The 25,990-nt window shown below is 48.6% G+C and overlaps 1 protein-coding gene across 2 annotated transcripts in view; it reads right to left on the bottom strand.

Annotated features, from left to right (window-relative positions):
- Positions 1-25,990, bottom strand: part of Cdh23 (cadherin related 23) — a 372,523-nt gene that overhangs the window by 14,961 nt on the left and 331,572 nt on the right. Inside the window, exons 38-48 of one of the 2 annotated variants that reach the window (XM_060369488.1) lie at positions 18,796-19,017; positions 18,364-18,483; positions 17,389-17,569; positions 12,590-12,723; positions 12,018-12,227; positions 10,866-10,973; positions 8,522-8,624; positions 7,235-7,360; positions 6,184-6,387; positions 4,784-5,242; positions 1,165-1,281 (exon numbers count right to left, since the gene is read on the bottom strand). In XM_060369488.1, coding sequence (XP_060225471.1) covers positions 1,165-1,281; positions 4,784-5,242; positions 6,184-6,387; positions 7,235-7,360; positions 8,522-8,624; positions 10,866-10,973; positions 12,018-12,227; positions 12,590-12,723; positions 17,389-17,569; positions 18,364-18,483; positions 18,796-19,017 — 1,984 coding nt within the window. The remainder of the gene's footprint in view (positions 1-1,164; positions 1,282-4,783; positions 5,243-6,183; positions 6,388-7,234; positions 7,361-8,521; positions 8,625-10,865; positions 10,974-12,017; positions 12,228-12,589; positions 12,724-17,388; positions 17,570-18,363; positions 18,484-18,795; positions 19,018-25,990) is intronic. The other variant, XM_060369487.1, reaches the window with a different exon arrangement.

The raw sequence follows: 25,990 nt of genomic DNA, 5'->3' as shown, positions 1-25,990 counted from the left end.
CCTATGTGTGTGCAAGTACACATGCCTATGTGTGTGCATGTGTGGGGAGGGCAGAGTCAGCCTCAGTTACTCTTGGTCAGGTCTGTCCTTGGCCAGAACTTGGCCAGAACTCACCAAAGTAGGCTAAAGTGACTGGTCAGAATAGTTCAGGGATCTGCCTGTCTCCATCTCCCCTGGAATGTTTATGTGGGTCCTCATGCTTGCAAGGCAAGCACTTTGCCAACTGAGAATCTGTCCTCACTCTCAGATTGCAACCAGCAACCTGTCCTTCTGATCAGGTCATCCACAAGAGGAGGGACTTGTATTCTACCAAAGAGCTGGGTGGCTCTGATGGAGCCCTTGAGCCTTCCAGGACCATAGCTTCCCAATAAACTGACAGCTAGGATGAAGATGGTCTCAGAACATGCCCCTGATCCATCCTTCTCTAGCCTAGCCCTCCTCCCAGTGGTATCCCCTCAGTATAAGCAGCCTGGGCCTGTGACCTTAAAGTCTCATGTCACATAGAGATAAACAAGAGATAAACATGCACTTCCCTCTGAAAAACTCTGGGCTTCTGGGCTGTGAAGATAATCAGCCACTGTTTGCCAAGCCCAGGTCACCCCAACAACTGTCCTTGTCTTATGGCAGGAGCCACTTGGGACCACCCCATTCCTGCACTCTTTCCACTGCCTGCTCTGCCTAGCCTGCTCAATCCAGCCCATAATAGCTTCCCAGCTCATGGCCTAAGAAGATACACCACTGCCCCCTTCTCTATCACTGAGCCTGCTGCACTGTGGTCTGCAGCCGTGAGTTCCTTTCTTTTGCTCTTTGCTTCCTGTCCTGACCCTATGGTTTCCTCTCAGGTCATCAGCAGAGGGACAGTTCCTATCTCTTTTTTTAGCCACACTTTGGGTTCGGTTATTTTTCTCTGCCACACTGCCTCCCATTCTTCCTTCCCAGTTCTACTCATTCTCTTCCCTGATCAGAGTCTAAGAAACATTTAGGGTCACAGTCATCCTGAGTCTCAAGATGGCTGTCACTTTCTTAAGATAGCCTGACTTGACTCCTCAGGTAGCTGAGCCCTGGAATTCCCTCCTTAGGGCCAAGCCTGTGCTAGCTCCTAGCCCATCCCAGTCCTCAAATGGCTCTGAGTGGTCAATAAGAGATGCCAGAAGGGAATCTTACCATTTGGCACACTGACAGACTGTTCTGGGAGGTCGCTGGCATTGTCGATCACTGAGAGTGTGACCTCATAGGTGGCAACCAGCTCTCGGTTCAGGGGGGACTTCACCATCACAGACCCTGTGGGTGAGATCAAGTCAGATTCAGCTAGAGAGGAACCCCCTGAAATCTGGGCTTCTCACAGCTCCTGCCTCACTCACCCCATCATGACAGAGGCCACTAGTCCTTGATAGACCCTGAGACTTTCTGCTAGGATGGCCCGTGGCCATGTTTATAACTGAAGCCTATATTTCTGTTTTTTAGCCAATGCTGGTGACCTTGGCCAAGCTGGCCAGCCTCTGCTTCCTTATTTACAAAGGGGGGGGGGGATTATAGCACTACTTCAGGGGCTCCAGGGAATCAGAATAATTAAATGAGATTCTATCAACAAAGTAGTTAGAACTTTACTTTGCCTGGCAAATACAAATGAAAAACAACAGCATGCTTGTATTCCGCAACAGTGTGAATGTTCTGAGCACTGATGAAGAATACGCTAAAAATGGCTGGGGTGAGCCAGGTCCGGGAGCACATACCTGCAATCCCAGCCACGAGGGGCTGAGGCAGGACACTTGTGAGTTTGAGGCCAGCCTGGGCCACAAAGCAAGACCTTATCTCAAAAACTAAACCAAGCTGAGCATAGCAGTCTATGTGCCTGTAATCCCAGCTACTAAGAGCACTGACTATCCTTCAGGAGGACCTGGCTTTTCCCCAGTACCTACACGGCAGCTCACACTGTATGTAACTCCAGTTTCAGGGGATTCAGCACCCTCTTCTGGCCTCTATGGGTACTGCATGCACATGGTGCATAGACATACAACATGCAGGCAAAACATCAGTGCACATAAACATAACAAAACAAATTAAGAAACTGCATAATTAATTTTTAAAAAAGTGAAACAGGAGGGTGACAAGTCGAAGGCAACTTAGTGAGACCCTGCTTTAAAATAGATTAAAATTTAAAAAATGGGATTGGGAATTCAGTTTAGTGATGGAGCCCTTGCCTTGCATACATAGAAAAGGCCTTGTCAATACCCAGTACCAGAAAAACATTTAAAATGGTAGATTTTATGTTCTATGTCACAATTTTACAAGTGCTTATTCCAGGGAGACCTCGTGGCCGCTGGAACCTGCTGCAGGACAGCTATCCTGGAGGGACAGGCTAGAGACCCCAGATGCGTCCCTTTGTCCTGACTAAGCAGCATGTGACATGGTGCTGATTACAAAACAGAAATATCAGTCTATGTTGGTGACAACAAGTTATTTGTCTTCCTTGGTAGCTCCCAGAGTCCCTGGCTGCTCCATAAACCAGATAGGAACTCTCCAAAAGTTTGAGTTTTATTGGACAGACCTATTGGCCAATCTGCTGGAGCCTGTGTGGCTCCTCCTGGTGTCTTCCCCCTTGGCCCAAGAGGTACCAGGTTCTTGGGATACCCTTCGTCCTGGGAGACCCCCTGCTGGGTTGCTATCCTCCACAGGCCCCTAGCCATGGGTGGTCACTTACCCTGGGTGGCCGCCTCCTCCTCCTCCTCTTCCTACTCTCGCTCCCTGTCCCCTCAGGCTGGGGAGCGAGGTTGGGGAGAGGGCAGCTGCGTTCAGTCTGCAAAGGCTGGGCACGGCCTGGGCCGGCCCCCAGGGCAGGAAGGGTGGGGTGTGAGGCACGGAGGAAGGCAATGGGATGAAGTAGGGAGGAGATGAGGTGGGAAGTGAGAGATAGAGCTCAAACCTGTAGGCCTGCCAGCCGTGAGGGAGAAAGAGAGGGTTAACATTGGTTAGTTCAGGGTGCAGTGAGGGGGTCAGGGTAGGGCATGGGTGGGAAGAGGCTGTGGGACTCAGAGCTGGCCAGGGTAAGAGGGGCTAGGATGGAGAGAAAAGGAGGTAGAGGGGAAGAAAATGGAGTGAGAACCCAGCTGGAGCCTAAAGGGTCTGAGGATCTGGGAAGAAAGGGTAGGAAAGCCGAGCAAGGGGGCTGGAGCCACGAGGAAGATGGACAGAGAAGACACTGAAAAGAAAAAAAAAATAGAGAAAAAGAATCAGTGGGAGGCAGCAGGAATGGGGTGGGGGAACAAGGAAGAGAAAAGATGGGGAGACACTATCCAGGGAGGCTGGGGCAGGGTGGCTCTCCATCGTCTTGACTGACCAGCTGGGAACCCCTTTGACCTGGCCTAGGCTACCACACAATTCTACCAAGTTCTCCCAGGGATCACGGGCTATTTTTTCTTCTCTTTTAGGTCACAAATGCAGACAAGATTAATCCTACTCTGGTTACTGTCTGGTTACTGCCTACTATGACTTTTGGCATTTGATTTTGTATGCACCTTCTTCCCCCATTCCCTCTTGCCTATCCTCGTGTGTGTGTGTGTGTGTGTGTGTGTGTGTGTGTGTGTGTGCGCACGCTGAGGCCAGAGCACGCTGAGCTCAGTTATAAAGTACTGGCTCAACATGCAGGAGGCCCTGTGTTTGACTACCCCTGCCCCCTCCCCCAGTTCTTTGTACAATGGGGAAGAGGATCAGAAGTTTAAGGCCATTTTTGGCCATGTTACAAGTTTGAGGCCAGGCTGGGCTGCCTGAGTACCCATCTCAAAGATAAATAAAGTATTCTCGAGAACCATTTACTCCCTGACAGTTATGCAAATGCTGGTGTGCTGTGCATTGCATCTCATTCCATTTCTTATCATTTTCAGCACACATTCCTCCCTCCCACTGCTGTGTGCCTAGCCAGTGGCTAACGGATGCCTGGTAGCCCATGGTTTGTACCCACAACTTTTACCCCTTATACTGCCAGGTTCTGGGGTCTAAATGCACTCTGTGTTTGATTGCTATCTGGTGGGGTCCCTGGTCTGGACTCTATAATTATGCAAGGGATTCCCAATGTCCCCATACTATCATCATGACAACAGTGTGCTGAAGTCTACCCGTCTTCTATGGATGCTCAGAGTTCCTGCAGTCCATGTCTCTCCATAGTAATGATTGTAAGCACTGTGTCAGTGCCATGTTTATTTTCATGACGCTCCAAGTAAGACTCATCCCCCTCCCTGGATCCCCAGAAGACCAAAAGCACTTAATGTTGGACAAAGAGTATAATGTCAAAATTGCAGTAAGCAGGATAAACCACAAAAGATAAAATCATGGTTCTGTTTTTATGATAGTGGAAGAAGATTATAAGGGCAGAGATATAATTTATACAAAATTTAAATGCCAATGTGCAACAATCAAAGGTGTTTGGCCAGATCTCCTTTATTAAGGAAATATGTAACAAGGTACTGTTTCCCATTTAAACTGCAAACATTAAAACTCTGTCATGCCGACTGCCAGCATGAATGCAGGAGAATGGGCACTGCCGCAACACTGGAGGGTGAGCCACCCAGAAAGGGCCGAGCAGCTCGTTGAGGGAGGAGGAGGGCAGAGGGGAGGGGGGCAGCAAAAGAGCAAGGAAGAGGAGAGGGGTGGCTACACAGCCACGTGGAAAAGAGCACAAAGGGAATGGCAGAGAAAGAGAAAGGAAGTGGTGTAGGGGGAGAGAAGGGGAAGGAACAGGGATTCTGGGTCAGGTCAGGAGAGGGTGTGGTGCTGGAGAGCAGCCTACCTGTATTGATGTTCACAGCAAAGGCATCTTCCTGGTCAGGCACCAGGCGGTCTGTGTCATCCTTGGCCACGATGCTGATGATGTGGTACTCCAGTTTTGCGTTGAGGTCAAGGTCGATAGCAGTGACATTGGCAATGACAGTGCCTGGCTCTGCTGATTCCAGCACACTCACTGTCTGGATGGGGTTGAGGAACTCAGGGCGGGAGTCATTGATGTCATCAATCAGGATAGTGACAATGGCTGTGCCTGACAAGGGAACAGTGCCCCGGTCAGTGGCCACCACTGTCAACCTGTAGGACTCCTGCTCTTCTCTGTCAATGGTTGCATTGCCAACACGGATGACTCCGGTGACTGGATGGATGAGGAAGCGGTCCTGAGCCCCAGCTTCTATTCGGTACACCAGCTCCCCATTGAGCCCACTGTCCTCATCTGTGGCTGTGACTTGAAGAACTGAGAACCCTGTGGGAAGGAATCGGGGAGCAGGTGAGCATTTGGGCCTCTTCCATCATGACCTTTCGTTCAGTGTGGGTGGTGTATGCGCGCGTGTGTATTAGATGTACTTGCCTGTGCACACAGTGGCCAGAGGAGGATGCCAGGCATTGCCTTCCATCAATTTCTTGCCTTATTTCTTTGAGACGGGCTCTTTCACTGAATCTGGAGCTATACTGGTACCCGGTAAGCTCCAGTGATCCTCCTATCTCCATCCCCCATAGGTGAACCCACAGCTATACTCAGCATTGTTTGTGGGTGTGGGATTTGAACTCAGGTCCCCATGTTTGCACAGCACGTGCTCTTATCCTTGCAGCCATCTCTCCACAGCCCAAGAGCCTTTTTTGATGATGTAAAAGAGGCCTCTCCTCACCACAGGCTTGCCAGCATGCAGCACAGTGCTGACCTTATGTTTCAGAAGGTTCTTACTCTTCTAGGTAACCTTTAGGACCAAAGTTAAACTGGATTGTGATAAAGAACGGTTCTGAATCTATGCTGATTTACAAGGTAGTCAGGCTTAGATGGGCGTCACCGTGTCTTCCCACTTAAAGCTTAGCTCTTGAGGGGACTACTGTGAGCTCAAGAGCAGTCTAGGCCATATAGTGAATTTGTGGCCACCTGGACTACATTTCAGGATATCCCGGGTGATGATATTGAGAATTTATCGCAGAAACCAAACCAAACCAATGGTAGTAAGTAGATGTCTCACAAAGGAACGTGGACGGAATTTACTTGGTCATCACAGCACACCAAAATTCTAGGATGGAATACCCAGTTCTCCTGACTCTCTCCCACTCCAATACTCTCTTCTCTAAAGAGAATTCTGGGTTCACCAGAGCCTCTAACCCCCAGCCCCTACCTATCGGCTCCTGGTGGTACAGCAGGAAAGCCTGGGGCCTGCCCCGTGTTACCTGGTGGGCAGTTCTCTAGGAGGTGGACAGTGTAAGCTGCGGGACTAAAGATGGGCCAGTTGTCATTGTCATCCAGGATAGTGACCAGAAGGTGGGCTGTGCCATTGAGCAGTCCAACATCTTCAGCCAACAGCAACAACTCCAGGAAAGGGCGTGAGAAGGCTTCCCGGTCGATGATACTGCCAGACCTCACAGTCACCACGCCTGGCACCCGGTGCCACCAGCCAGGGAGACGTACAGGGAAAGGGACACAGAGGATAAACAGAGCAAGAGCCACCACAGCAGGGACAGAGAGGAGAGACACGGTGACTTTATTTCCTGAAGGCTCACATGGAGGGAGCACCAGCTTTGCTATTGTTGTCCCTCCTTGGTGGCCTCTGCAATTCTCAGTCTGCTGAGAATGACCAGGGCAGAGGACTGACCTGCTCCACGAGACACATGCTTCTTAGATGTCCCTGTCACCAGAATGGCTTCCCGTGTTGACCAAACTACCATGACATGGCTCCTAGGTAGCTGCTGGACTGCTGTGAGGCCAGAAACACTGCTACTTTGGCTATTTCTGGCTGATCAAGGGTTATTTCTGGCCAGGACACAGGGCATGCAGGGAGAGGATGGGAGCTGTTGGCTTGAGCTGAGAGTCTATGCAGCACGAGGTCCCTAAAGTTGCCTCAACTCCTCTTTTTGGGTCCTCCCATTGAGACTCCGGGGGCCTAATTCAGTTGTAATGTGTGCTGTTGGCGACAAGCAGCAGGGTTCCCTAAGAACCTGGCCCGTAGTAAGAAGAAGCCTTAGGCAGTAGTTCTCAACCCTTCTGATACTGAGACCCTTCAATACCCCTTCATGTGCGGTGACCCCAACCATATAATTTTTTTTTGTGGCTACTTCTTCATAACTATAATTTTGCCACTGTTATGAATCATAATGTAAATATCTGACATGCTACCCACCCCATGAAGGAGTCATTTGACCTCCAAAGGGGTCATGACCCATGGGTTGAGAACCACTGCCCTAGACCCCAGAGTTGGCTTATAAGCTACAACAGAGTCCTCACCTGTGCTGTTGTCGATATCAAAGAGGCCACTGTGGGTACCCAGCAGCTGATAAGTGACTATGGCATATACATCCTCATCAGCATCCAGAGCCAGAATGGGCCCATTGAGCACCGTGAGGGGTGTCCCTGAGCCAGAGAAGAAGAGTCACCACAGGCCAGCCAGATCCCCCCTCCCCCCTCCCCATCTGTGTCCCCATGACCATGGTTGATGATGGATGAGAGGGGAAGGAGGGGAAGTGGGCAGGGAGCCGGTAGGGGGGCCCTGTGGTGGGCCTGCGGCAGCCTTGGCAGACTGAACACATGCCTGGGAGCGGCCTCAAAGCTCTGCTGGGGAGAAAACACAAGAGTGGTGAGCAAGCCCCTCTGGCCTGCCTGGAGCCATGCCTGCTTCCCAGCAGCCTTTGAGGCTGGCCACTCCACTGGAGGATCTAGGGGGCTCCCTGGTGTCCCCTCCATGTGTGGGTCTTGTCTGTCCATATGCATGCAGACACTGTTCTATTATAAGGTCTGACTGTGCGTGTTATATATACACACATAAGCCTCTGAATCGACGTGGTAGTGATTTCATGCACACAGGACACATTCAAGCATAGGATGCCCCCTGTTTGTGTCCCTATCTGTCTCTGTTGGTAGGTGCACCTGCCACTAGTACAACACAGGGACATCCACATGACAACATGTATGTGCACACACATGCGCTGATGTGGCAGTTTACTGGTGAATGCATGCATGTGCACACCAGCAGATTTATAAGTCAAGTCTATGTAGAGGTGACATCCATCCAGAGACAGTACTATCTCACTTATCTCTTTCTGATTCAAAAGTCAAGGTCTGGAGACTTGGGGTGGAGGTTGAAAAGTGTGAGGGACCTCTTGGAGGCATTGAAGGGAGATAAGATTAACTAGTGCAGGATCCTCAATCCCTACCTCTCATGGCAGATCCCAGGATTTCTACCCTACAGGGCTGAGGAGCAGGGAAGGTGGGTACATCTCTGTCCTGCGCACTCTTTTCACCTTGAATTCCCCTTTTGGGGGACAGTGGAGCTGCTTCCAGATCACCTCAGGATGATCAATATCCATGACTACTCTTTCCTCTCTTAAGCAGACAGACCTGTGGCCTCTTTAGCAGCCCTAGCCTAGCCCAGCCCCCAAGCCTTGGAGCTGCACCCTCTCCTCTGGCACCCTTCTGTGCCCCTGCGTCCCATGACTACCAGGCACACAACACACCCTCAGCATCCAGTGCTCCAGTGGTGTCCAGTAGGAAGCCCTGGATGGGCTGAGCACCTACCAGCAGGAGAGTTCTCCATCACCTCTGCCTGGTATGTGCCTTCAGTGAAGAGGGGGTGATTGTCATTCTCATCAGCCAGAGAGACCAGCAGTAAGTCAAAATCCTGTGGTGGGCAGAACAGGGAGAGCTATGTGTCGTAGTTTAAATAGGTTTGGCCCCCATAGGACAGTGTGTCTGAACGCTTGACCCATAGGGAGTGGCACTCCTTGTTGGAGGAGCTGTGTCACTACAGGGATGCACTTTGAGGCCTTCTAGTGCTCAGGCTTGGCCAAGTGTGACACATTCCCCTGTTGCTGCCTTTGGATCAAGAACTCTCAGCTCCTTCTCCAGCACCATGCCTGCCTTCATGCTATCATGCTTCCCGCCATGATGATAATGGACTAAACCTTTGAAACTGTAAGCCAGCCTCAATGAAATTTTGCCTTGGTCATGGTGTCTCTCCACATCAATGAGAAACCCTAAGGTAGAAGTATTATGTGCTATAGAAAGGGATCATGCTAGGACATGGGAAGTTGAAAAGTCTAAAGCAGGGATCTAGAGTTCAAGTGCCTCCTCTGCTGGCTGCTCACTGGGTGATCTTGGCAAGCTTCTATCCATATCCCCTGACTGGCTGATCTGCACTTTCCTTTCTGATGAACAAGAATTTTTTTTTTGTTTGTATGTTTTTTGTTTGTTTGTTTTTGCTTTTTGTTTTTTGAGAACAGGGCTTCTCTATGTAGCTTTGGCTGTCCTGGACTCACTTTGTAGACAAGACTGGCCTCAAACTCACAGAGATCTGCCAGCCTCTGACTCCTGAGTGTTGGAATTACAGGCATGTGCCACCTTGCTTGGCTTCAACAAGAATTATAATGGGATGCTGAGTGGGTGAGAGGTGTACTTAGCCACACCACACTGCTTGTGGATGGAGGATTTTAGGCTAGAGGATGAGTCCCAGCCTTCAGACCTTCACACAGGATTGCTGTTGGTCCAAGTTCAGCCTTGCTCTCATACAAAGCTGCACGTCAGACCATCCATCCTCTTAGGGACCCTAAATCAAACTCTGTGACACTAGGATGAGAAAGCAGAGAGCATAACCTTTGCCTCAAATTCCCATGATTGACTTCTGGGTAAAATGGCACCTTAGGAGCCATGGTGGACAAGTGACTCATTATATTTAGGAAAATAAAGGAACGGGAATAGTTTATCACTCTGACAGCTGATTTTCCTGTCCCCATGGTCCACTTGTTTATTGCTCCAACCAACTCCCATCACCACAACCAACACAGTTGCCACTACTGCCACAGACACTGTGGATATGGCAGATCAACCTTCAGCACTTCTGTGGAATGTATAGAATTTACAGTAGAGATGGCTGCCACTGGGCTTCCTTTCTGTGCCAACAGGGTACCAAGTTCAACAACAACAACCTACAAATCAATCTCCTCATTGAATATAGATGTAAAAATTCTCAACAAAACACTGGCAAGCCTAAATAAAAGACACATCAAAATGATCAGCATGATCAAGTTAATTTCATTACAGAGATAGCTCAACATACATTAACTAACAAATGTAATTCACCACATAAATGAACTCAGAAACTGAAATCATATGGTTTTCTCAAGCTTTTCATCGAAAATGAGAGGGGCTCATGAGGGACTGTTGCTAGAGGTGAGGCTGTAATTTTCCTCATGGGTGTAGCCACTGATAAATTGCTAGTGCTCCAGTACATAGATCAGATGGGGAAACTGAGGAAGCAGTGTACCAACAGAGCCACTTAGCTAGTCAGGAACAGATCTGAGGACACAGGCAAAGGATCCTACCCCAACAGCAGGGGTGGTAAGATCAAAGCAATTCTAACCGGAAAGGGACTATCAGACAGCACCCACAGCCTTTCACTAAAGAACCTTTAAAGAGCATTTAATGTTTGAAGGACCATCCTCCCCCTTCAGGACCTCTAAGTTCAGGTCTGAGTCCCATGTATGCACACACATCTGTGGCTTACTAAGGAAGTGTTGTTGGCCCTGGGCCAGGCTCAGTACTGACTTAGGGATACAAATTTGTGAAAAAGAGAAGGGAGGCGGGGAAAAATGAACTGGCTCTAGCACATCCTATTGACAGAACTGAAGTCAGCATTTGCCAAGGCAGATATGTGCTCCTAAGCCTGTGGCAGACTGCCACCCCACCACCATGGAAGGAGTGTGTATTTATTCTCACTCTCACAACTCTCTCTCACACACACATGGCCTGCTCTCCCCCATGCCTTTCCCCTCTCCCCTACTCTCCTCCCACACCACCTTCCTCCAACACTCTCTCTTGCTTTCACCCCATCTACCCCCTCTGTCCCCCCAACCCCAAGCCTCACCTTCCTGGCTATGCGTGGGTTCTCTGGGTTGTCCTTTACGGAGACTGTCAGCCTGTACTCTGGGATGCGCTCTCGGTCCAGGGGCCGGTTGACAGTGACGACCCCTGTCTGGGATGTGTCTGGCTGGTTACATTAGCAGGCATCCCCCACCACCCCATTTCCCATGCTCTGCCCACAGTTCCCAGGTGGCTGGGAGTACCTTCCCCAAAGAGCCTAAGAGATAAAGGTCAAAGGAAGCCACTAGGATCTTTCCAGGGTAAGGGTAATTCAATGATACCAAGTTCTGGCCAACCCCGAAAGAGGGGACACGTTGGAGGACCCTGGGTGCCAATAGTCTATAGACATTCCAATAGGCCAGGAAAGAAATTCAGGTGCACTTCAGTATGGCTCAAGCCATCTTACAGTTTAGAGTACCCAGGAGAGGCCTTGGGGTGGAGGAGGGTTGCAGGGGTGGTTGATGGACATCAGAAAATAGCTGTCCAACAAAACCAAAGGGGCCTACTGACTGGGACTAGGGTCTTGAGCTGTGCACCACAGTCCACGTCAGCAGCGCAGGATTAGGGAAGCTGGCCCTTCCCAGCGCTAATTAATGCAGCTATAACCAAATGAGTGGCTGGCTGATGAAGCTGTGGCCAATTCAGTTGCTTCTGTTGCCTCCCTTCATGGTTCGATAAACGCTGATGGAGTGCCCTAGCTGGCTGGAATTCCTGCTTTGGCTCTAGGAGCTGGTTTATTTTGAGCAGATTTTTCATTATACTTTGTTGCTTTACCTTTTTAGACAAGGGTCTTTTATAGCATGGACTGGCTTCGAACTCACTATGGAACTAGGAGGACCCTGAACTCCTAATCTTCTTAGTGCTGCTTTTCCAGTGCTGGAATTATAGATGCGACACTGCACCCAGCTTCCACTTGCTTTTTGGTTAGGAGTTGGTATCAATTCCAGACTAACCTTGAACTCACAGCAATCCTCCTGCTCAGCCTCCCAAAGACTGGTCAGGAGCTGGATTCCCCATTAACTTTAGTACTGCTGCCATTCATGCTCTGGGGTCCAGTTTCTTCACTGCCTCTAGAAAGTCTCTGCTCCATTCTGGAACCTGGAGCTCCTCAATGAGCTTCTGGTAGTAAGGACTTGGGGGCCCTGGACAAACCTACCGTGGCATTGATGAAGAAGGCCCGCTCCCTGTTGCCAGCCGTGATGTTGAAGGTGAGGAGGGCATTGCAGCCACTGTCTGCATCACTGGCTAGGACATGGGTGACAAAGCTGGATATTGGGCTGTTCTCACTGATGGTGATATTCATGGGAAGATTCAACAGCACTGGGTCATTGTCGTTGATGTCCAGCACTCGGATCCCCACCAGCATCTGGGGGAGGGAGAGCCAGGGGTGGATGTGACCAAAGAGGAGGAGGGGATAGACAGAGCAAAGGTAGTAAGGGCATTGAGAGAGGAAGGTTGTGGAGGAAGAGGAAGATGAAGGAAGAAAAATCAAGTGTGGGGGGATGACAGAGGCAGGGGAGAAAGTGTACAGAGTAACAGGACTGGTTCAGGGGCAGAGGTCTAGATGGCCTCTTGAGAGGGTATTATAAGGGAAGTACCCTGGAGAGCCAAGGTCCTCAAGGCTACGTTCCAGAAAGGTACCTCTGGTTTCTCTGGGCCAAGAGTGACAGTGTTTGAAGGTGTTCAGGGAACACCTTGAGGGAAGCCATGGAGCTGGGCCAGACTCACCGTGGAGCTGAGTGGCGGCACACCCCTGTCCCGGGCACAGATGGTCAGGTTGTAGAAAGCAATGGTCTCCCGGTCCAGTTCAACATCCTTTCGGACCCTCAGCACACCCTCCACTGGAGAGATCACAAACTCCCCTGGGAGCCACCAGAACAGGTGTTAGCTGGTTCCCACTGAGAGTTCCTTTCCTCCAGCCAGCTCTCTCTATGAAGACCAGGGAAGCTGAGACACATGTCCTTCTGGGGCCCTTTCTGGGCATAATGGGAGGGTGGCACTGATACCCACATGTATATGCAGTTTTTTTGACCAATCAGCTTCCCCCCTGGGCTCATGCTGACCAGAGGCTGATCCAAGTGTGATGAAAAGTAGGAGTGGGATATCTTTGTTTTTGTCTGTGTTGATGCATAGTTTCATGTAGCCCAGGCTGCTCCTGAATGCCTGAGCCTTATGCCTTATTCCTCCATGCCCCAAGTGTGGGATTTCAGAAATGTGCCATCACTCCTGGCTTATGGGCCTCTTCTTATACAACACACTCTTCCTGACCACTTGTGATCAGAAACCTACTAACAAAGGTATCAGGCACTTTGGAAAGCTTGTTCTAGACAGGTAGAAAAAAAATCTCAGAGGAGTTGCATGGTGTTTAGAGGCTGAGACAACCACTGGGCCATGTCACAGCAGAGCATCATGCCACTGTCTAGGCTGGCCGCCAACACTATGACCAAAGTAAAGCACCTCTCCTGTGCTTTGTATGAATAATAGCAGCAGCTTGCCATAACTGCTGTTTGCTTGCCTTTCTCTAGATGCCCGTATTTCCTTTTGATATGTGTTTTCTCCTGGTGATGACCCTTCCTCCCTTGGGGTAGGGACATGGCTGAGAAATCGAAGCACTTGCCATGCAAACATGAGGAGCAGAGTTTGGATCCCCAGAAACCCTCAGAAAGGCCAGAAGGTCATGTGGTCCCACCTGTAACTCCAGCCTCAGAAGACAGAGGCAGGAGATCCCAGAACAAGCTGGGGAGCAGTTCCGACCTCGATTAATAAGGTGGAAGAGTGCTGAAGGATGACTCCTGACGCTGACTGCAGGCTTCCACATGCCTGTGCACGTTTTTACACATAGACACACAGTCATACACACATGCACATACGTACACACACACCCAAACACACATATACATGCACACACCACACACAGACCACACATACCACACATACCACACACACATACACCATCTACATACATATACAGGTACAAACACACATACCACACAACATACCCAAACACATACATACACACACAGCACACACACACATACACACACACACACACCACACATACCACATACCACATACACACATATACACTACACACACACCACATATACACATACACCACACATACACATACTACATACACTGTATATACACACTGCACACATCCCACACATCCCACACACATGCACACTCATACAACACACACTTACCACACACACACACACACACACACACAAACAGAGAGAGAAAACCTCTCCTGATTCCTTTATCTCATCTCTGAGTTCTTTGTCTAATAGAGATAAGAACCTGGAATCATTGGGTGCAGATCTCAGCCTGCTGTCTCTAGCCTCCTCAGCCCATACGGCCATAGGAAGTCTTGTGAGAAATGACAGTGCTTTAGGACCATCTCTTCCATAAAGAAGGGGCAATATTGTGAGCTCCTGGCAGCAAGATAGTAGGATGAGGGACCCCGGTCAGGCCCAGACCGGATCTTCTAGGCCTATGGTAATCTGTTTTCTTTCCTTTGAGGCTCACATCACCTCTGGACCCTGCTGAGATCTAAGACCAGTGCCCTGCTTAGTGTCTAACAGTGACACAAGTGCAAGCGTCTAAAGCAAGACCCTCAGGGTCACACACTCTGGTCTGTCCTGTGGTCCTTAGGAAAATGAAGCTAGGAACCACACTTCCTACACTTCCGGTGTGTAAATTGGCAGAACTGAGGGTTGAATCCCCTGGGGTTCAGAGGCTTCCCAGATAACACTCCTCAGGGCTTAAGAGAGAGGGAGGACAGGGATGTGAGGGATGAGGGGGGCTAGAGAAGCAAGTGGGAGCCTCTGTGGATGACGGAGAAGGGGCTGTGGCTCTGGCAATCAACAGAAATGTGGGGGGTCACTTCATCTCTGCAATTCTTCCAGGAACAGAGCTGGGGAGAAAGCTACCCACTTTCCCATCCTCTTTTTCTTGAGACAGGATCTCACCTTATAGCCCACATTGGCCTGGAATTCACCACAGTCCTCCTGCCTCACCCTCCTAAGTACTGGAATACAAGTAGGAATAATCAATTGGCCTTTTCTGTTCTTCTTGGTACTTGGGGCTCAGGCCCAGAGTGGAGCACACAGCACGGGGGCTTGACATAGCTAGAGGCCCAGGCATCCTGGTGGCTTTTGTCTGTCTCCCACATCCCAGGACACTAACCCTGCCCAGCTTCTACCACAACAGCCTCCACGCCCACCTGCAGCTGGGATTTCCCACCAGCTCTTCCACTCCCAGGCTCCCTAAGATCCCTGGCCCCTCCCTGCTTAGGAGTAAGGAAGTTGTAGAAGGAGGATTTCCTGTGTCCTAGGCTCCAAGGCCTCCAGAGCATGGGGATTCCCTTTCTTGGGGTTTCCCAGACCTGTTGACACCTAGCTATGTGCTGGCAAATGACTCCCTTCCACACTGGCAAAGGCAAGGAAGACCTGATTACTCTGGAAGGCTTGGGGAAGCAGGCCTGGAGTGGTAGTGGAACCCTGGGTATATCCCCACCCCTCAGTGATAGATTACTCTTCTCAGGGACTTGCCCTGGCTGGAATGCCTGATCTCCCCACCCCACACACCTAGAGACAGGAGGTCACACCCTTCTGCCCAGTTGTGTTTGGCCTATAGCCAGATTCTTCCCAAGCCTTGCTTTGATTGTCCCATCTGGAAAATGGTCTCATGGTTAGGCATCCCCTCAGGTTGGGCTGGTAACAAAGCAACTCTTAATATGGGAGAGGACATCCTAAAGAAGAGCCCAGGTGCTCTCTGGGGCACTGAGACCTCACATGGAAAGTATAGTACTGGGAAGGGATCCCAGGATGGCTTGGCCAGAATGGGTAGCGGGGAGGTCCTGAGAAGGAGGCAGGAGTGGTAGTCAAAGCTCAGCTCAAGGAGGGATGGCATATTTCTCTGGCTTATTTGTTTTCCCACAAGAATTGCTAGGGATTGCCAGTGCAAAGGTCCTGAGGTCTGAGCATACCCAGTAGGCTCAAGGAGTTGTAGAAAGACTAGTGGGGATTTGAGAAAAACAGCAAGGTGGAAGAGATGATTTTCATCTGAGGACTATTAAAAGGACTCACCCTTCCCTGAGTAAGGTAGACACATAGGGTTTGGGGTCAGCTTTGAGCATAGGAGGGACATGTCTTGACCAAGGTCTTAAGGACTTCACAGTAGTTCCTGGGCTTGGGGAAATTTGGATGAAAAGATGGAATCAGGGAGGTCATGTGAGCACCCAGCACAAACACTCTGGCTAGAGATTGGGGCCAGTGACCTGACCCTGCAGAGTCAGGCATTAGTAACCTTTGTGCTTCATGGCCTGGGTGTGTCCCTTTAACTGCAGATTTAAAAAAAAAAAAAGACCAAAAGACCAAAAACAAGTCTGAGCGAGAGTTTTTGTCTACTTTTCAGTTTCTAAGATGAATCTAAGGGGTGGGATTGGGGTAGGGGGAAGAGAAAGGAAGAGAAAGAGAGTAAACCTGAGTCAAGTCATGTTACTCCCTTGCTCAAAGCACCAAGGTGACCGCCTCACTAAACACCAAGGCCTCTTGCTGGCATCCTTTTTTCTCCCCCATCTCTTGCTCAAGCCACACCAGACACCGGGCCTTTTTGTGATTGTGTTATTGTACCAGGCACGCTGGGGTCTCAGGACCTTTGTGCTTGCTGTTCTCTGTGAACACCTAGTCCCTGTTTGTTCACTTGGCTCATTTCTCATCTGCATCCCTTGGCATATGACCAGCACATAGTAGGTCTTTGTCATGGAATGATTGAGGTAATTTACAAATATTCGATGTCTGCTTTTGTTCTTAAGAACAGGGAGGCCTGGCACCCCCAAGGCCTTGTGGGTGACCAGTGGCTGCCACAGTATCTGCCACTTCTCCATTACAGCCTTTGAAGGCCGTTCTTTCCATGCATGTCTCTTGATGAATTCCCTAACCCCTTAAGATTCCTGTTCTAGCTAACAAAGTATCTTGAGAGTGGTTTTTTCAAGCCTCCCACCTCTAGCCTATGAGCCAATTTAGCGGCCATGTAGGCTGTCTCATCTTTTTGCTTTTTAAAAACACCTCACTGGGTAGCAGTGGCTATCCTTGAACTCACACTGATCCACCTCCCTCTACCTCCTGAGGACTGGAATGAAAGGTGTGGGCCACCCTGGCCAACTGTGTAGGCTTTTGTTGGGTGACACTGAGGTGTTCACAGGAGCCCAGTGTTCCCCAAATGTGTAACTTAGGTCCTAGCGTACTGAGATACTTGTGGTAAGGGATGCTTGCCTTCCACCAGCTGAATACATTCTCAAGAATAAGATGGATGTTTCCACCCTCCAAGGCCACCAGCCTATGTCTCAGATGCCATGGCATTCTCCCCTGGGATAAGGCATGTGGGACTGAGGCTCATGACAGAGGGCAAGGTCACACAGGAGTGAATGGACTGTATGGACCTCCCTTGCCCCAGTCCTGAGCAGGTGAAGAGAGGCCCCTGGTCACGCCCGCCACACTGCCCAGCACAGGCCCCCTTACCCAGTGGGTCTCCATCCACAACGCTGTACTCCACCTGCCCATTGGGACCAGAGTCCCGGTCGTGGGCCAGGAATGTCCATACTCTGGGCCCTGGCTGGCCCTCGGTGATGTCAAATGGTCCTTCATAGTCCCGAGGGAAAGTGGGCACGTTGTCATTGATGTCATTCACATTCACGAGCACCTGAGGCAGTGGACAGCTTAGCCAGGATTGGCCCCAGTTGCCTGGAGAACCTCAGCAACTGCACCTTATGCTATGTCTGATGCTGTTACCCATGGGATCAGGGGAGTGTGTGGAGTGCCACAGTGTGGGAGGGCATTTAAGCTGTGCATGTATGTGTGTGAGCTCTGCTCCAAGTCCCCCCACCTTTGTGTGTTTGTGTGTTTCTGGGAATTGAACTCATGACCTTGCCCATTGTAGGTAAGCACTGTACCATTGACCTTCACCCTAGCCTCCCCTCCCCCACCTTTGACATAGGTCTTTCTACATAGCCTTAGCTGGTCTTGAGCTTGGACTTTCCGAGTCTCTACTTTCTGTGTGTCTTTATGGGCACAGCCTACTCATCCCTATACTCTGGTCATCGTATGTAGTCCCATTTGCTCCTCCCGTATCCTGAAACATAGCTTTCATTCATTAGGAAACTAAAATTCAGGGAGGTTAAGTGATTTTCCCAGAGTCACACAGCCAGGAAGTAAAAGAGCTAGGATCTAAATCATTGCTAGTTTGACCAGAGGGCATGCTGTTCCCATGAAGGGGAAGAAGGAGGGTGTTTTCACTCATCTGTTAGACACAGTCACAGTGACTACCTCATAGCAACACAACAAGTCTGGATGAGCTGCAGAGATGAACAGGAGCGCTCACATTCAGGCATTTCCTGCCAACAGGCGTTTACTTTCCTTCCCCTTCCACCATGGAGCCTCGTGAGTCCTCTCTGTGCTCCCTCACCCTCCACATTGGGGTGTATTCCATTTACATACCGTGGTGGTAGAGGTGAGGCGGTGAGACAATATAGGACACTGGTCTGTGGCGGTGACAATCAGGGTGTAGCGGCCATGACTGATCTCATAGTCTAGCTCCTTGGCAGCTGTAATGACACCCTGTGAATACAGAGAGTACAAGGGGAGAGGATGATGAGTGATGGGCCTAGGCCATTTGATGATATACCAACTAGACTCTAACATCCTAGCTACAATTGTTGTGTCTGTGTCTATAACAGACATCAGTAATCAGTTACAGCATTACTGAAGGCAGATAGGTCCTATCTTTCTACCCCCTAACCCCTGCCACTGGGTACTCCAGTTTACTTCTGGGCTCTATGTTTATGCCTTATGCCCTATAGTATCACCAAGCTTCCCACCAAGCCCTGGAGAGGCTATGCTCCCTCCTGGACCCTGGCCCCAGCTGCTGACCGTGTGCCTGTTGATTCGGAAGGTATTGATGATGTTGCCTGCCACAATGGCATAGGTGACAGTGCCATTCGGCCCCTCATCCAGATCCAGCGCCTGGATGGTGATAAGGCTGGCGTTGACTGTATCCGGGCCTTCGTCCAGAACCACCTCATAATGTGGCTGCTGGAACACTGGAGCATTATCATTCTCATCCACTATAGTCACATACACGTGGGTGGTGGCCTGGAGAGAAGAACATGGTCAGGTGCCTTGGTCAGGGGGTCAGAGGGATCAAGATGGATCCAGACTGCTGTGTTGTTGTTGTTGTTGTTGTTTTGGGGGGGGAGTCGTTAAACTCACTCAGTTTGCTCAGTATAGGGAAGAAAAGAGGAGAGAATGGGTTGGGGAGAAAGTCACAGGCTGGTAGGAGAACGTGCAGAGGCTTTGTTAAAACCAAGCCAGGTAACTGTTTTGGGCCAGGTTGAGACATATATCACTATTTTTATGTCTATGCTCATGGCAGACATCACCAATCAATCATAACACTCCTGAAACCAGATGCAAGCTTGAAATTCTTGTCAGCAAAGTGACCCAGTGATTAAAACTGGTGTATAGAGTTAGGCATGGTGGCATATATCTATAATCCCAACTCTTGGGAAGCAGAGGCAGGAGGATTGCTGTAAATCCAAGGCCAGGTTAGCCTACACAATTAAACTGAGGTCAATCATGGTTATATAGCGATTCTTTGTTTCAAATAAATCAACCTCCTGGAGCTGGAGAGATGGCTCAGAGGTTAAGAGCACTGGCTGCTCTTTCAGAGGTCCTGAGTTCAATTCCCAGCACCACATGGTGGCTCACAACCATCTATAATGAGATCTGGTGTCCTCTTCTGGCATACAGGCATATATGCAGACAGAATACTGTATGCATAATAAATAAATAAATCTTTAAAAAAAAAAAAAAGAAATCAACTCCCACAGACCCTCCAGGTACATGGGATGAACTCTGGCAGCCTCCCCAATGAAGAACAATGTCTATAATCTTCCTGACCAGTCTACAAGAGGCAAGAGCATGAAGTCCTCAGCCCAACATGTAAATTTTTAAAATACACATTTCTAGTACTTTAAAGAGGCAGGACATCAGGCTTGAGTACTTTAATGGTTAGAATTTGTTGTCCTCTTTCTGAAAAATCAAACCATAGAACACAACTTCACTGTAAGAAGCTTTTGTGGTCCAGCTGGTGCTTGGACCGTCAGACCCTAAATCATACTCAGACAATCAGAACTGAAGAACATATTGTAGGTGGATGACTGGCTCTACACAATAAGAGGGGAAAAGTCGAAGACACCCTCCCTGCGTGCTCCACAGATAAGGGCACTTGTTGCCAAGCCTGATGACTGAGTTTGATTGCTGGGATCCACATGGTAGAAAAAGAACCAAGTTTTGTAAGTTGTCCTCTTATTTCTCTATCATAATAATAATATAAACATTAAAAAGAACCCTAAGCCCTTAGACATATTTCCAGAAATTAGTGAGCTGAGTTTTAATTGAAACACACAATTAGCAACAAATTATCAAAAGTTGGATGAATGTATGAATTAACTGAACATCACAAAGTAGACACCTTTTGGTTTTTACTTCTTGTGCATTTAGATATTTAAAACAAACATGCCTGAGGCTCTTAACCACAGAGCCATTGTTCAAGCCCCTCCATCTTATTTTAGGGGCCATGGTCTCTCATTAAACATGGAGCTCACTGATTAGGGCAGAGAGCCCCAAAATTCTGGTGTCTACATCCCAAGTGCTGGGATCATAGGTACAGGCCACCGAATCCTACTTCTTATGGGGGCCCATTTAGGTCCTCATGCTTTTATGACAAGCACTTTACTAGCTGGACCATCTGCCGTGCCCTCCCTCAGGTGTATTGGTCTCAGCTACACAAAAGTGACAAATACACTGTCATTCGAGGCTATAGTGGAACAGTGAGGATAGAAGAAATGAAGAGATGGCTGGGTGAGAGGATGTAAGAAGGCCACTGCCAAGGATGAATGGGGAAAAAAATGACATAAAAAGGGCAATCTACCCAACATGACTGCAACTTTTTTTCTCAGTTCTATCTGGACCCAGAGCTACCTGCACAGTGATGGAGAGATGGAAAGGTCCCAGAGAACCCAAGAAGATGGCCACTGCCCTGAAGGAAATGATGACTCTTGGGATCTTAGCTCTAGGTCTTGGGGACAGGGGCTTTGAAGACTATTTCCAAAGCAGAAATAGTAGCCTTGAGAAGGATATGTGTGACACTGAGTATATGACACCTCCTCTCTGGGGGTTTTCTGTCTATGAATGACAGACCTGCTTTGACCTCTAACATTCTTTCTAGTTCAGATGCCCTGGAGTTCTGTCTCATTGTGAATAGTCATATAGTAACTTTTATAAGCCTCCAATTCAACAGCTACAGCAGGCAAATAAAAGTTACTATTACATATGGTGTTCAACGTGGTTGGAAGGATAACTCAACTTGATTGAATACAAAGAAAGCCCACCAACATTGCAGAAAGCAAAGGACATCTGACAGAAATGTCACAGAGAACAGGAGACATCTGACATAAAACTACAGATAAGAAATTCACCTGGGATTATCTCCAGAGGAAAATTCAGTTGTGTGAGTTTGGCTGGCCATCCAGAGACACTCGGGAGACATTGGAACAGTGGGAGCCTTAAGCCCAGAGCAAGGAACAATGCAGGAGCCTCTGAGACAGTGAATCACAACTATGGGTTGCATCAACAACAACAACAACAAAAACAAAAAACAAAAAACAAAAACATGATGGATGCATCATGTTGTGCACCCAATCCACATGAAAGGCATGACTTGAGGAAGGAAGAGATTCCACCTTGCTTGGGACAGCTCAGCAAACCAGCTGAAGAAGGACAGATCATTCATCAGACTGGCAGATTGGAAAACCTTGATGCTGAAATGGACTGTTGTTAAAGGCAGATGATGTAGGACTGCAGTTATAAAGGGCCATCACATCAATGGATAAAGATTTGGTTTCTTTAAAAATTCAGTTATGTAAGCAAGTTTTTGTTGTAATCCCAAGTGTGGGATATGGGTCTGTCTTAGTTTATCCATAGCTGTTAACTATAATTGCCTTGTTCAGGGGGCATGATCTTTGCCAGCTACAGTTAGTAGAAATCTGAGGACTCAGAGAGGGTATAAATATCAGCGCTCAGACAGATGGGGTGTGTGTGTGAAGGAGATGAGTGGAAAGAAGGCTGCTGGTGTATCCTGCTACTGTGTTTGCTGTTTACTGGTTTGCTGGTTAGCTGGACTGCTGGATTGCCATTGCTCATCTGTTGGTAGACTTGGACATGGCTATCAGCTCCCAGACGAAGAACAGAGGAACCCCGAGATCAGAGTTTCCATTTTTCTCTGGAATGGCTAGAGCACTTTAGGGTGAAGCTGCTGTGCTAGGTGAGGCTTCTTGTCACACAGGGTGGGGTGGGTGGTGGAAATGAGTTTTGCACTGGGTGTTACAGTTAGCTCTTTTAAAATGAGATTACTGGTACCACATGGCAGTGGAGACTAGGGTATTCTAAAAGCCCGTGATGATACTGAAGTGTTAACAGCCCTATGGCTAAGCTGCTGAGTTGACAGTAGGGATGCAGGCCAAAGCCCGTGCATGGTTGGCTTGCAGCCAAAACACGGGTCTGACAAGGCTCAGTCCCAACAGGCTGGAAGTCAGGTCCGGTGAGGTACAGTCCTGAAGGGCTGGTAGGCAGGTCCAGGCCCTGTGGGAGCTTCACCAGTGGTCAACACTGAGCTTGTGGTGGTAGGGCAGGCTCCAGCCAAGCCTGGGGAGTTCAGTGGTGAATTTCCAGGGAGAAAGGGGCCCTCCCTTTTCCAGAATAATGGAGGCTCAGGAAGTCATGCTGGAAAGCTAATGGTATCAAGCAGCACCTTTATTTCAAGTGAAACCAGGGATTCTTAAACCTTAGGCAGTGGGAGGGGTTTTGAGGGTGGATGTGTTTGATTCAATGGGGCCAGATGTGCTAGGGCTACCTGATTCACATGTGGTGATATAGTACCTCATTTACATGCAGTAGCGTGGTCCTATCACAAGAAGGAGAATATAGTACTTAATTATCCTATGGGTAGGGGAGAATCTCCAGGTACAATTAAAGGTCATTTGCTGAAATCAAAGATCTCCTTAGTGTAGGGTGAGGTATTTCCAGGAATCCCCAGCTGCTTGCTGAACATGTTTTACCAGGAGAAAAGGAGTTGAACCTGTACTTTTCCCTGAGGACTACATGACATGCCTCAGGTAGAGGATATGGGGTTTCAGGCTCCCCAGATCAGGCAGAGAAGAGGGCTCCCTGCTGAGAATGAAAGTCCATCATCATAGACCGATCTCAGAGGCTACCTGGAAATTCCAGACTTTGACTTTAAAAGCAGGGTTTCCTGACACCAGATATCCTAAAGACTGAGATTGGTTTTGCTCCAAAGAACCTGATGACTCTAACCAGCTAGAAGTAGTCTAAAGAGGTCTATAACCCCTCTCCCCACTAATCTTCTTTCTCTTCTACTTAGTGTTTTGGGGTGGTTGAAGGCAGGTAGAGGTATAAGAAACCAAAATAAAAAGAGTTAAAAAGTAGTGCTAACAGGTCCAGGCATGGCACACACCTTTAATCCCAAACGATGAAGGTAAAGTCAGTTTGTAGAAGAAAGCACTCATGTTTAAAATGTGTAATTGAGTGGCAGAAAAGTGAAGAATCAGAGCAATATTTGACAGAATAAGATACGACAACTCTCAAGAGAACAGATAGGAAAGGCAAGCTACTTAAGGGAGCAGCACAGAGAATGAGGGAAAGGAGGCAGTTTTACTGGGAGAGTTTTACAGAAACAGGTTGAAGAGAAAACAAGCTAGATACAGGTGAAGACAGAATGAGCCAGAGAGTGAGAAGGATCCAGAAGATTAGAACATATTTTTGGAGTTAGTTTGAGGGCAAGCAGAGCAATTTAGAGGCTGAGAGAAAAGCCAGATTGAATAAATCATCAGGGAGAGGATTTTAAGCCTGAACAGCTAAGGTGAATCAGCCAGCTATGAGCTCAGACATGACCAGAAATCATGAGCTTGTTCAGCAATAAGTCTCAGAGGCTGAAAACATCCTAGGCCTAGATTAGATCATATGGAGTCTAGAAGCTTCTAGGACTAGGCCTAGGTTAGCAGACGGAGGCAGTAAGGCATGTAGATGGCAATTAAATCAGGCAAACAAAAGTGACTTTTACAGAACCCCATCATGAGACACACACTACTTTGGATCTTAGAGTCCTTAAGAATCTTTAGTAAGGTAGCAAGGACTGGGGGACAGCCAGATGACTCAACTGGTATAGGCACTTGTCACCAAACCTTAAGGCCTGAGATCAATACCTGGGACTACATGGTGGAAGGAGAAAAACCAACTTCTGCTATTGTCTTCTGACCTCCTCATGCTTACTGTGGCATGCAAGAATCTACATAGGTATAAATACACACACAGAGTAAATAAATAAATGAAAAATGATAGTAAGCACTCAAGGAGGAGAAGGCAGTATGCTAACATTTCTCACTAGGGTAGAGAAAGACATCTTACTGAATTTGGAATAGACTAGACACTAGAATGGCTTTAGCAATCCTTCCAGGCAGAAAATACTTTCAAGATCTTTCCTGTGCCCTTTGCAATTCAGGCAGGTTTTTACATCTTTCTCCATAACACGTGGTGCTATGTGACAACACAAAAAAGTCAAGGAAGACCAACACAGTCCCTTTGTGTTCTGCATGGTCCTGATTACAGCTATGAACATTCACATTCCTCTTCCAGAAGGCCAGCTTGAGCCTTGTCCTGCCCCAGTCCCTGTAGCCATCACTAAGGGACAAGAGGACCAGCTGTAAAGAATGGTTGGAGTCCAGCCTTCTCATGGCCACTGTCCCATTGTCCCACACTCCTTGAAGATTTCCTGAGAGTCTGATAATCACTTGGGATGCTGGGGCTGGAGGGTGGGGTGCTTGAACCTTGGTCCTCTCCCCTGCAGCCCTCTTGCTTTTATTTCCTTGGCTTCTGAGCTGAAGCCAGACCCCCACAGCCTGCCCTGTTAGGAGGGTTTGAGGTTACTAGGCCAGGCCCACAGCTTGGGCAATGCATGTGTCTTCCTGTGGTGCAAACCTACAATGTTCAGTGCTGGGGTGCATGTCAGGGGAAGGACAGGGTAGGGCCCCACCTCACCTCTGTGGAGGGTGGCAGGGGTGAGAAGAGAATCTAGTGTCTCCCTCATCTCTATTGTCTTGGCTATCTTCTGGCAAAAGAGAATACGCATTCTATCACCAAGAAGGACATAGAGCTGTCTCACTAGATGGGGTTCCAAGGTCAGGTTCACACTCAGGGAACTGACTTATGTCTTGGCAGTTTCTGGGGTTCTCATGCCAGGTCTTTTGCTAGCTTCAGCCACACCAAACCTATATAAGGTCACCTAATAATAACAGGACACACTCTCCTCCTTTTGAGGTAGCCTTCCTTATCTAGGTAGCCCAAGCAGATGTGCTCATAAAGCCTTTGACAGGCTGCCTATAGCACCCACAATTCATGGCTACCAATTGGTCCCACCACCCTGATCCCTGTACTTGCTCTGTCCTTCGTCCAGGGGCCACAGGGATTCAGCAATCTCCTTGTCCTTTGACACAGTCACCTCTACCACTCTATTCAGACAGTGCTTGCTCACAGGTCTGTCTCTCAGGTGACAGTGCAGTAAACAAAGTCTTTTCACATTTGTCCTATATAAGGGACTCAGTCACGGGGAGGGCCTAGTTAGACAGGTTTACAATCTCAGATACTTGAGAGGCTGTGAGAATAAGTTCAAGGGTCTCCTGTGAAACTTACTGAAAAGTTGAAAGAAAGGAAGAAAGAAAGAAAGAAAGAAAGAAAGAAAGAAAGAAAGAAAGAAAGAAAGAAAGAGAAAGAAAGGTAGTGATATAGCTTAGTGACGAACACTTGCCTAGCATGTCTGAGGCCTTGGATCCAATGCCCAGCACTGAAAATAGAGTGAAAATGAGAACCCCTGGGGGTTGAGACACCCCTCAGTTGGTAGAGTATATTCCTAGAATCTATGAACCCCAGTGTCTGACTCAAGCACGGCATAAACTGGGTATGATGGTGCATACATGTAATTCCAACACTCAGG

This window comes from Meriones unguiculatus, chromosome 16, assembly GCF_030254825.1.
Source record: "Meriones unguiculatus strain TT.TT164.6M chromosome 16, Bangor_MerUng_6.1, whole genome shotgun sequence".
Taxonomy (NCBI): Eukaryota; Metazoa; Chordata; class Mammalia; order Rodentia; family Muridae; genus Meriones; species Meriones unguiculatus.
Note: the sequence above shows the minus strand (reverse complement) of the source record. Positions and strands in the feature narration are given on the sequence as shown.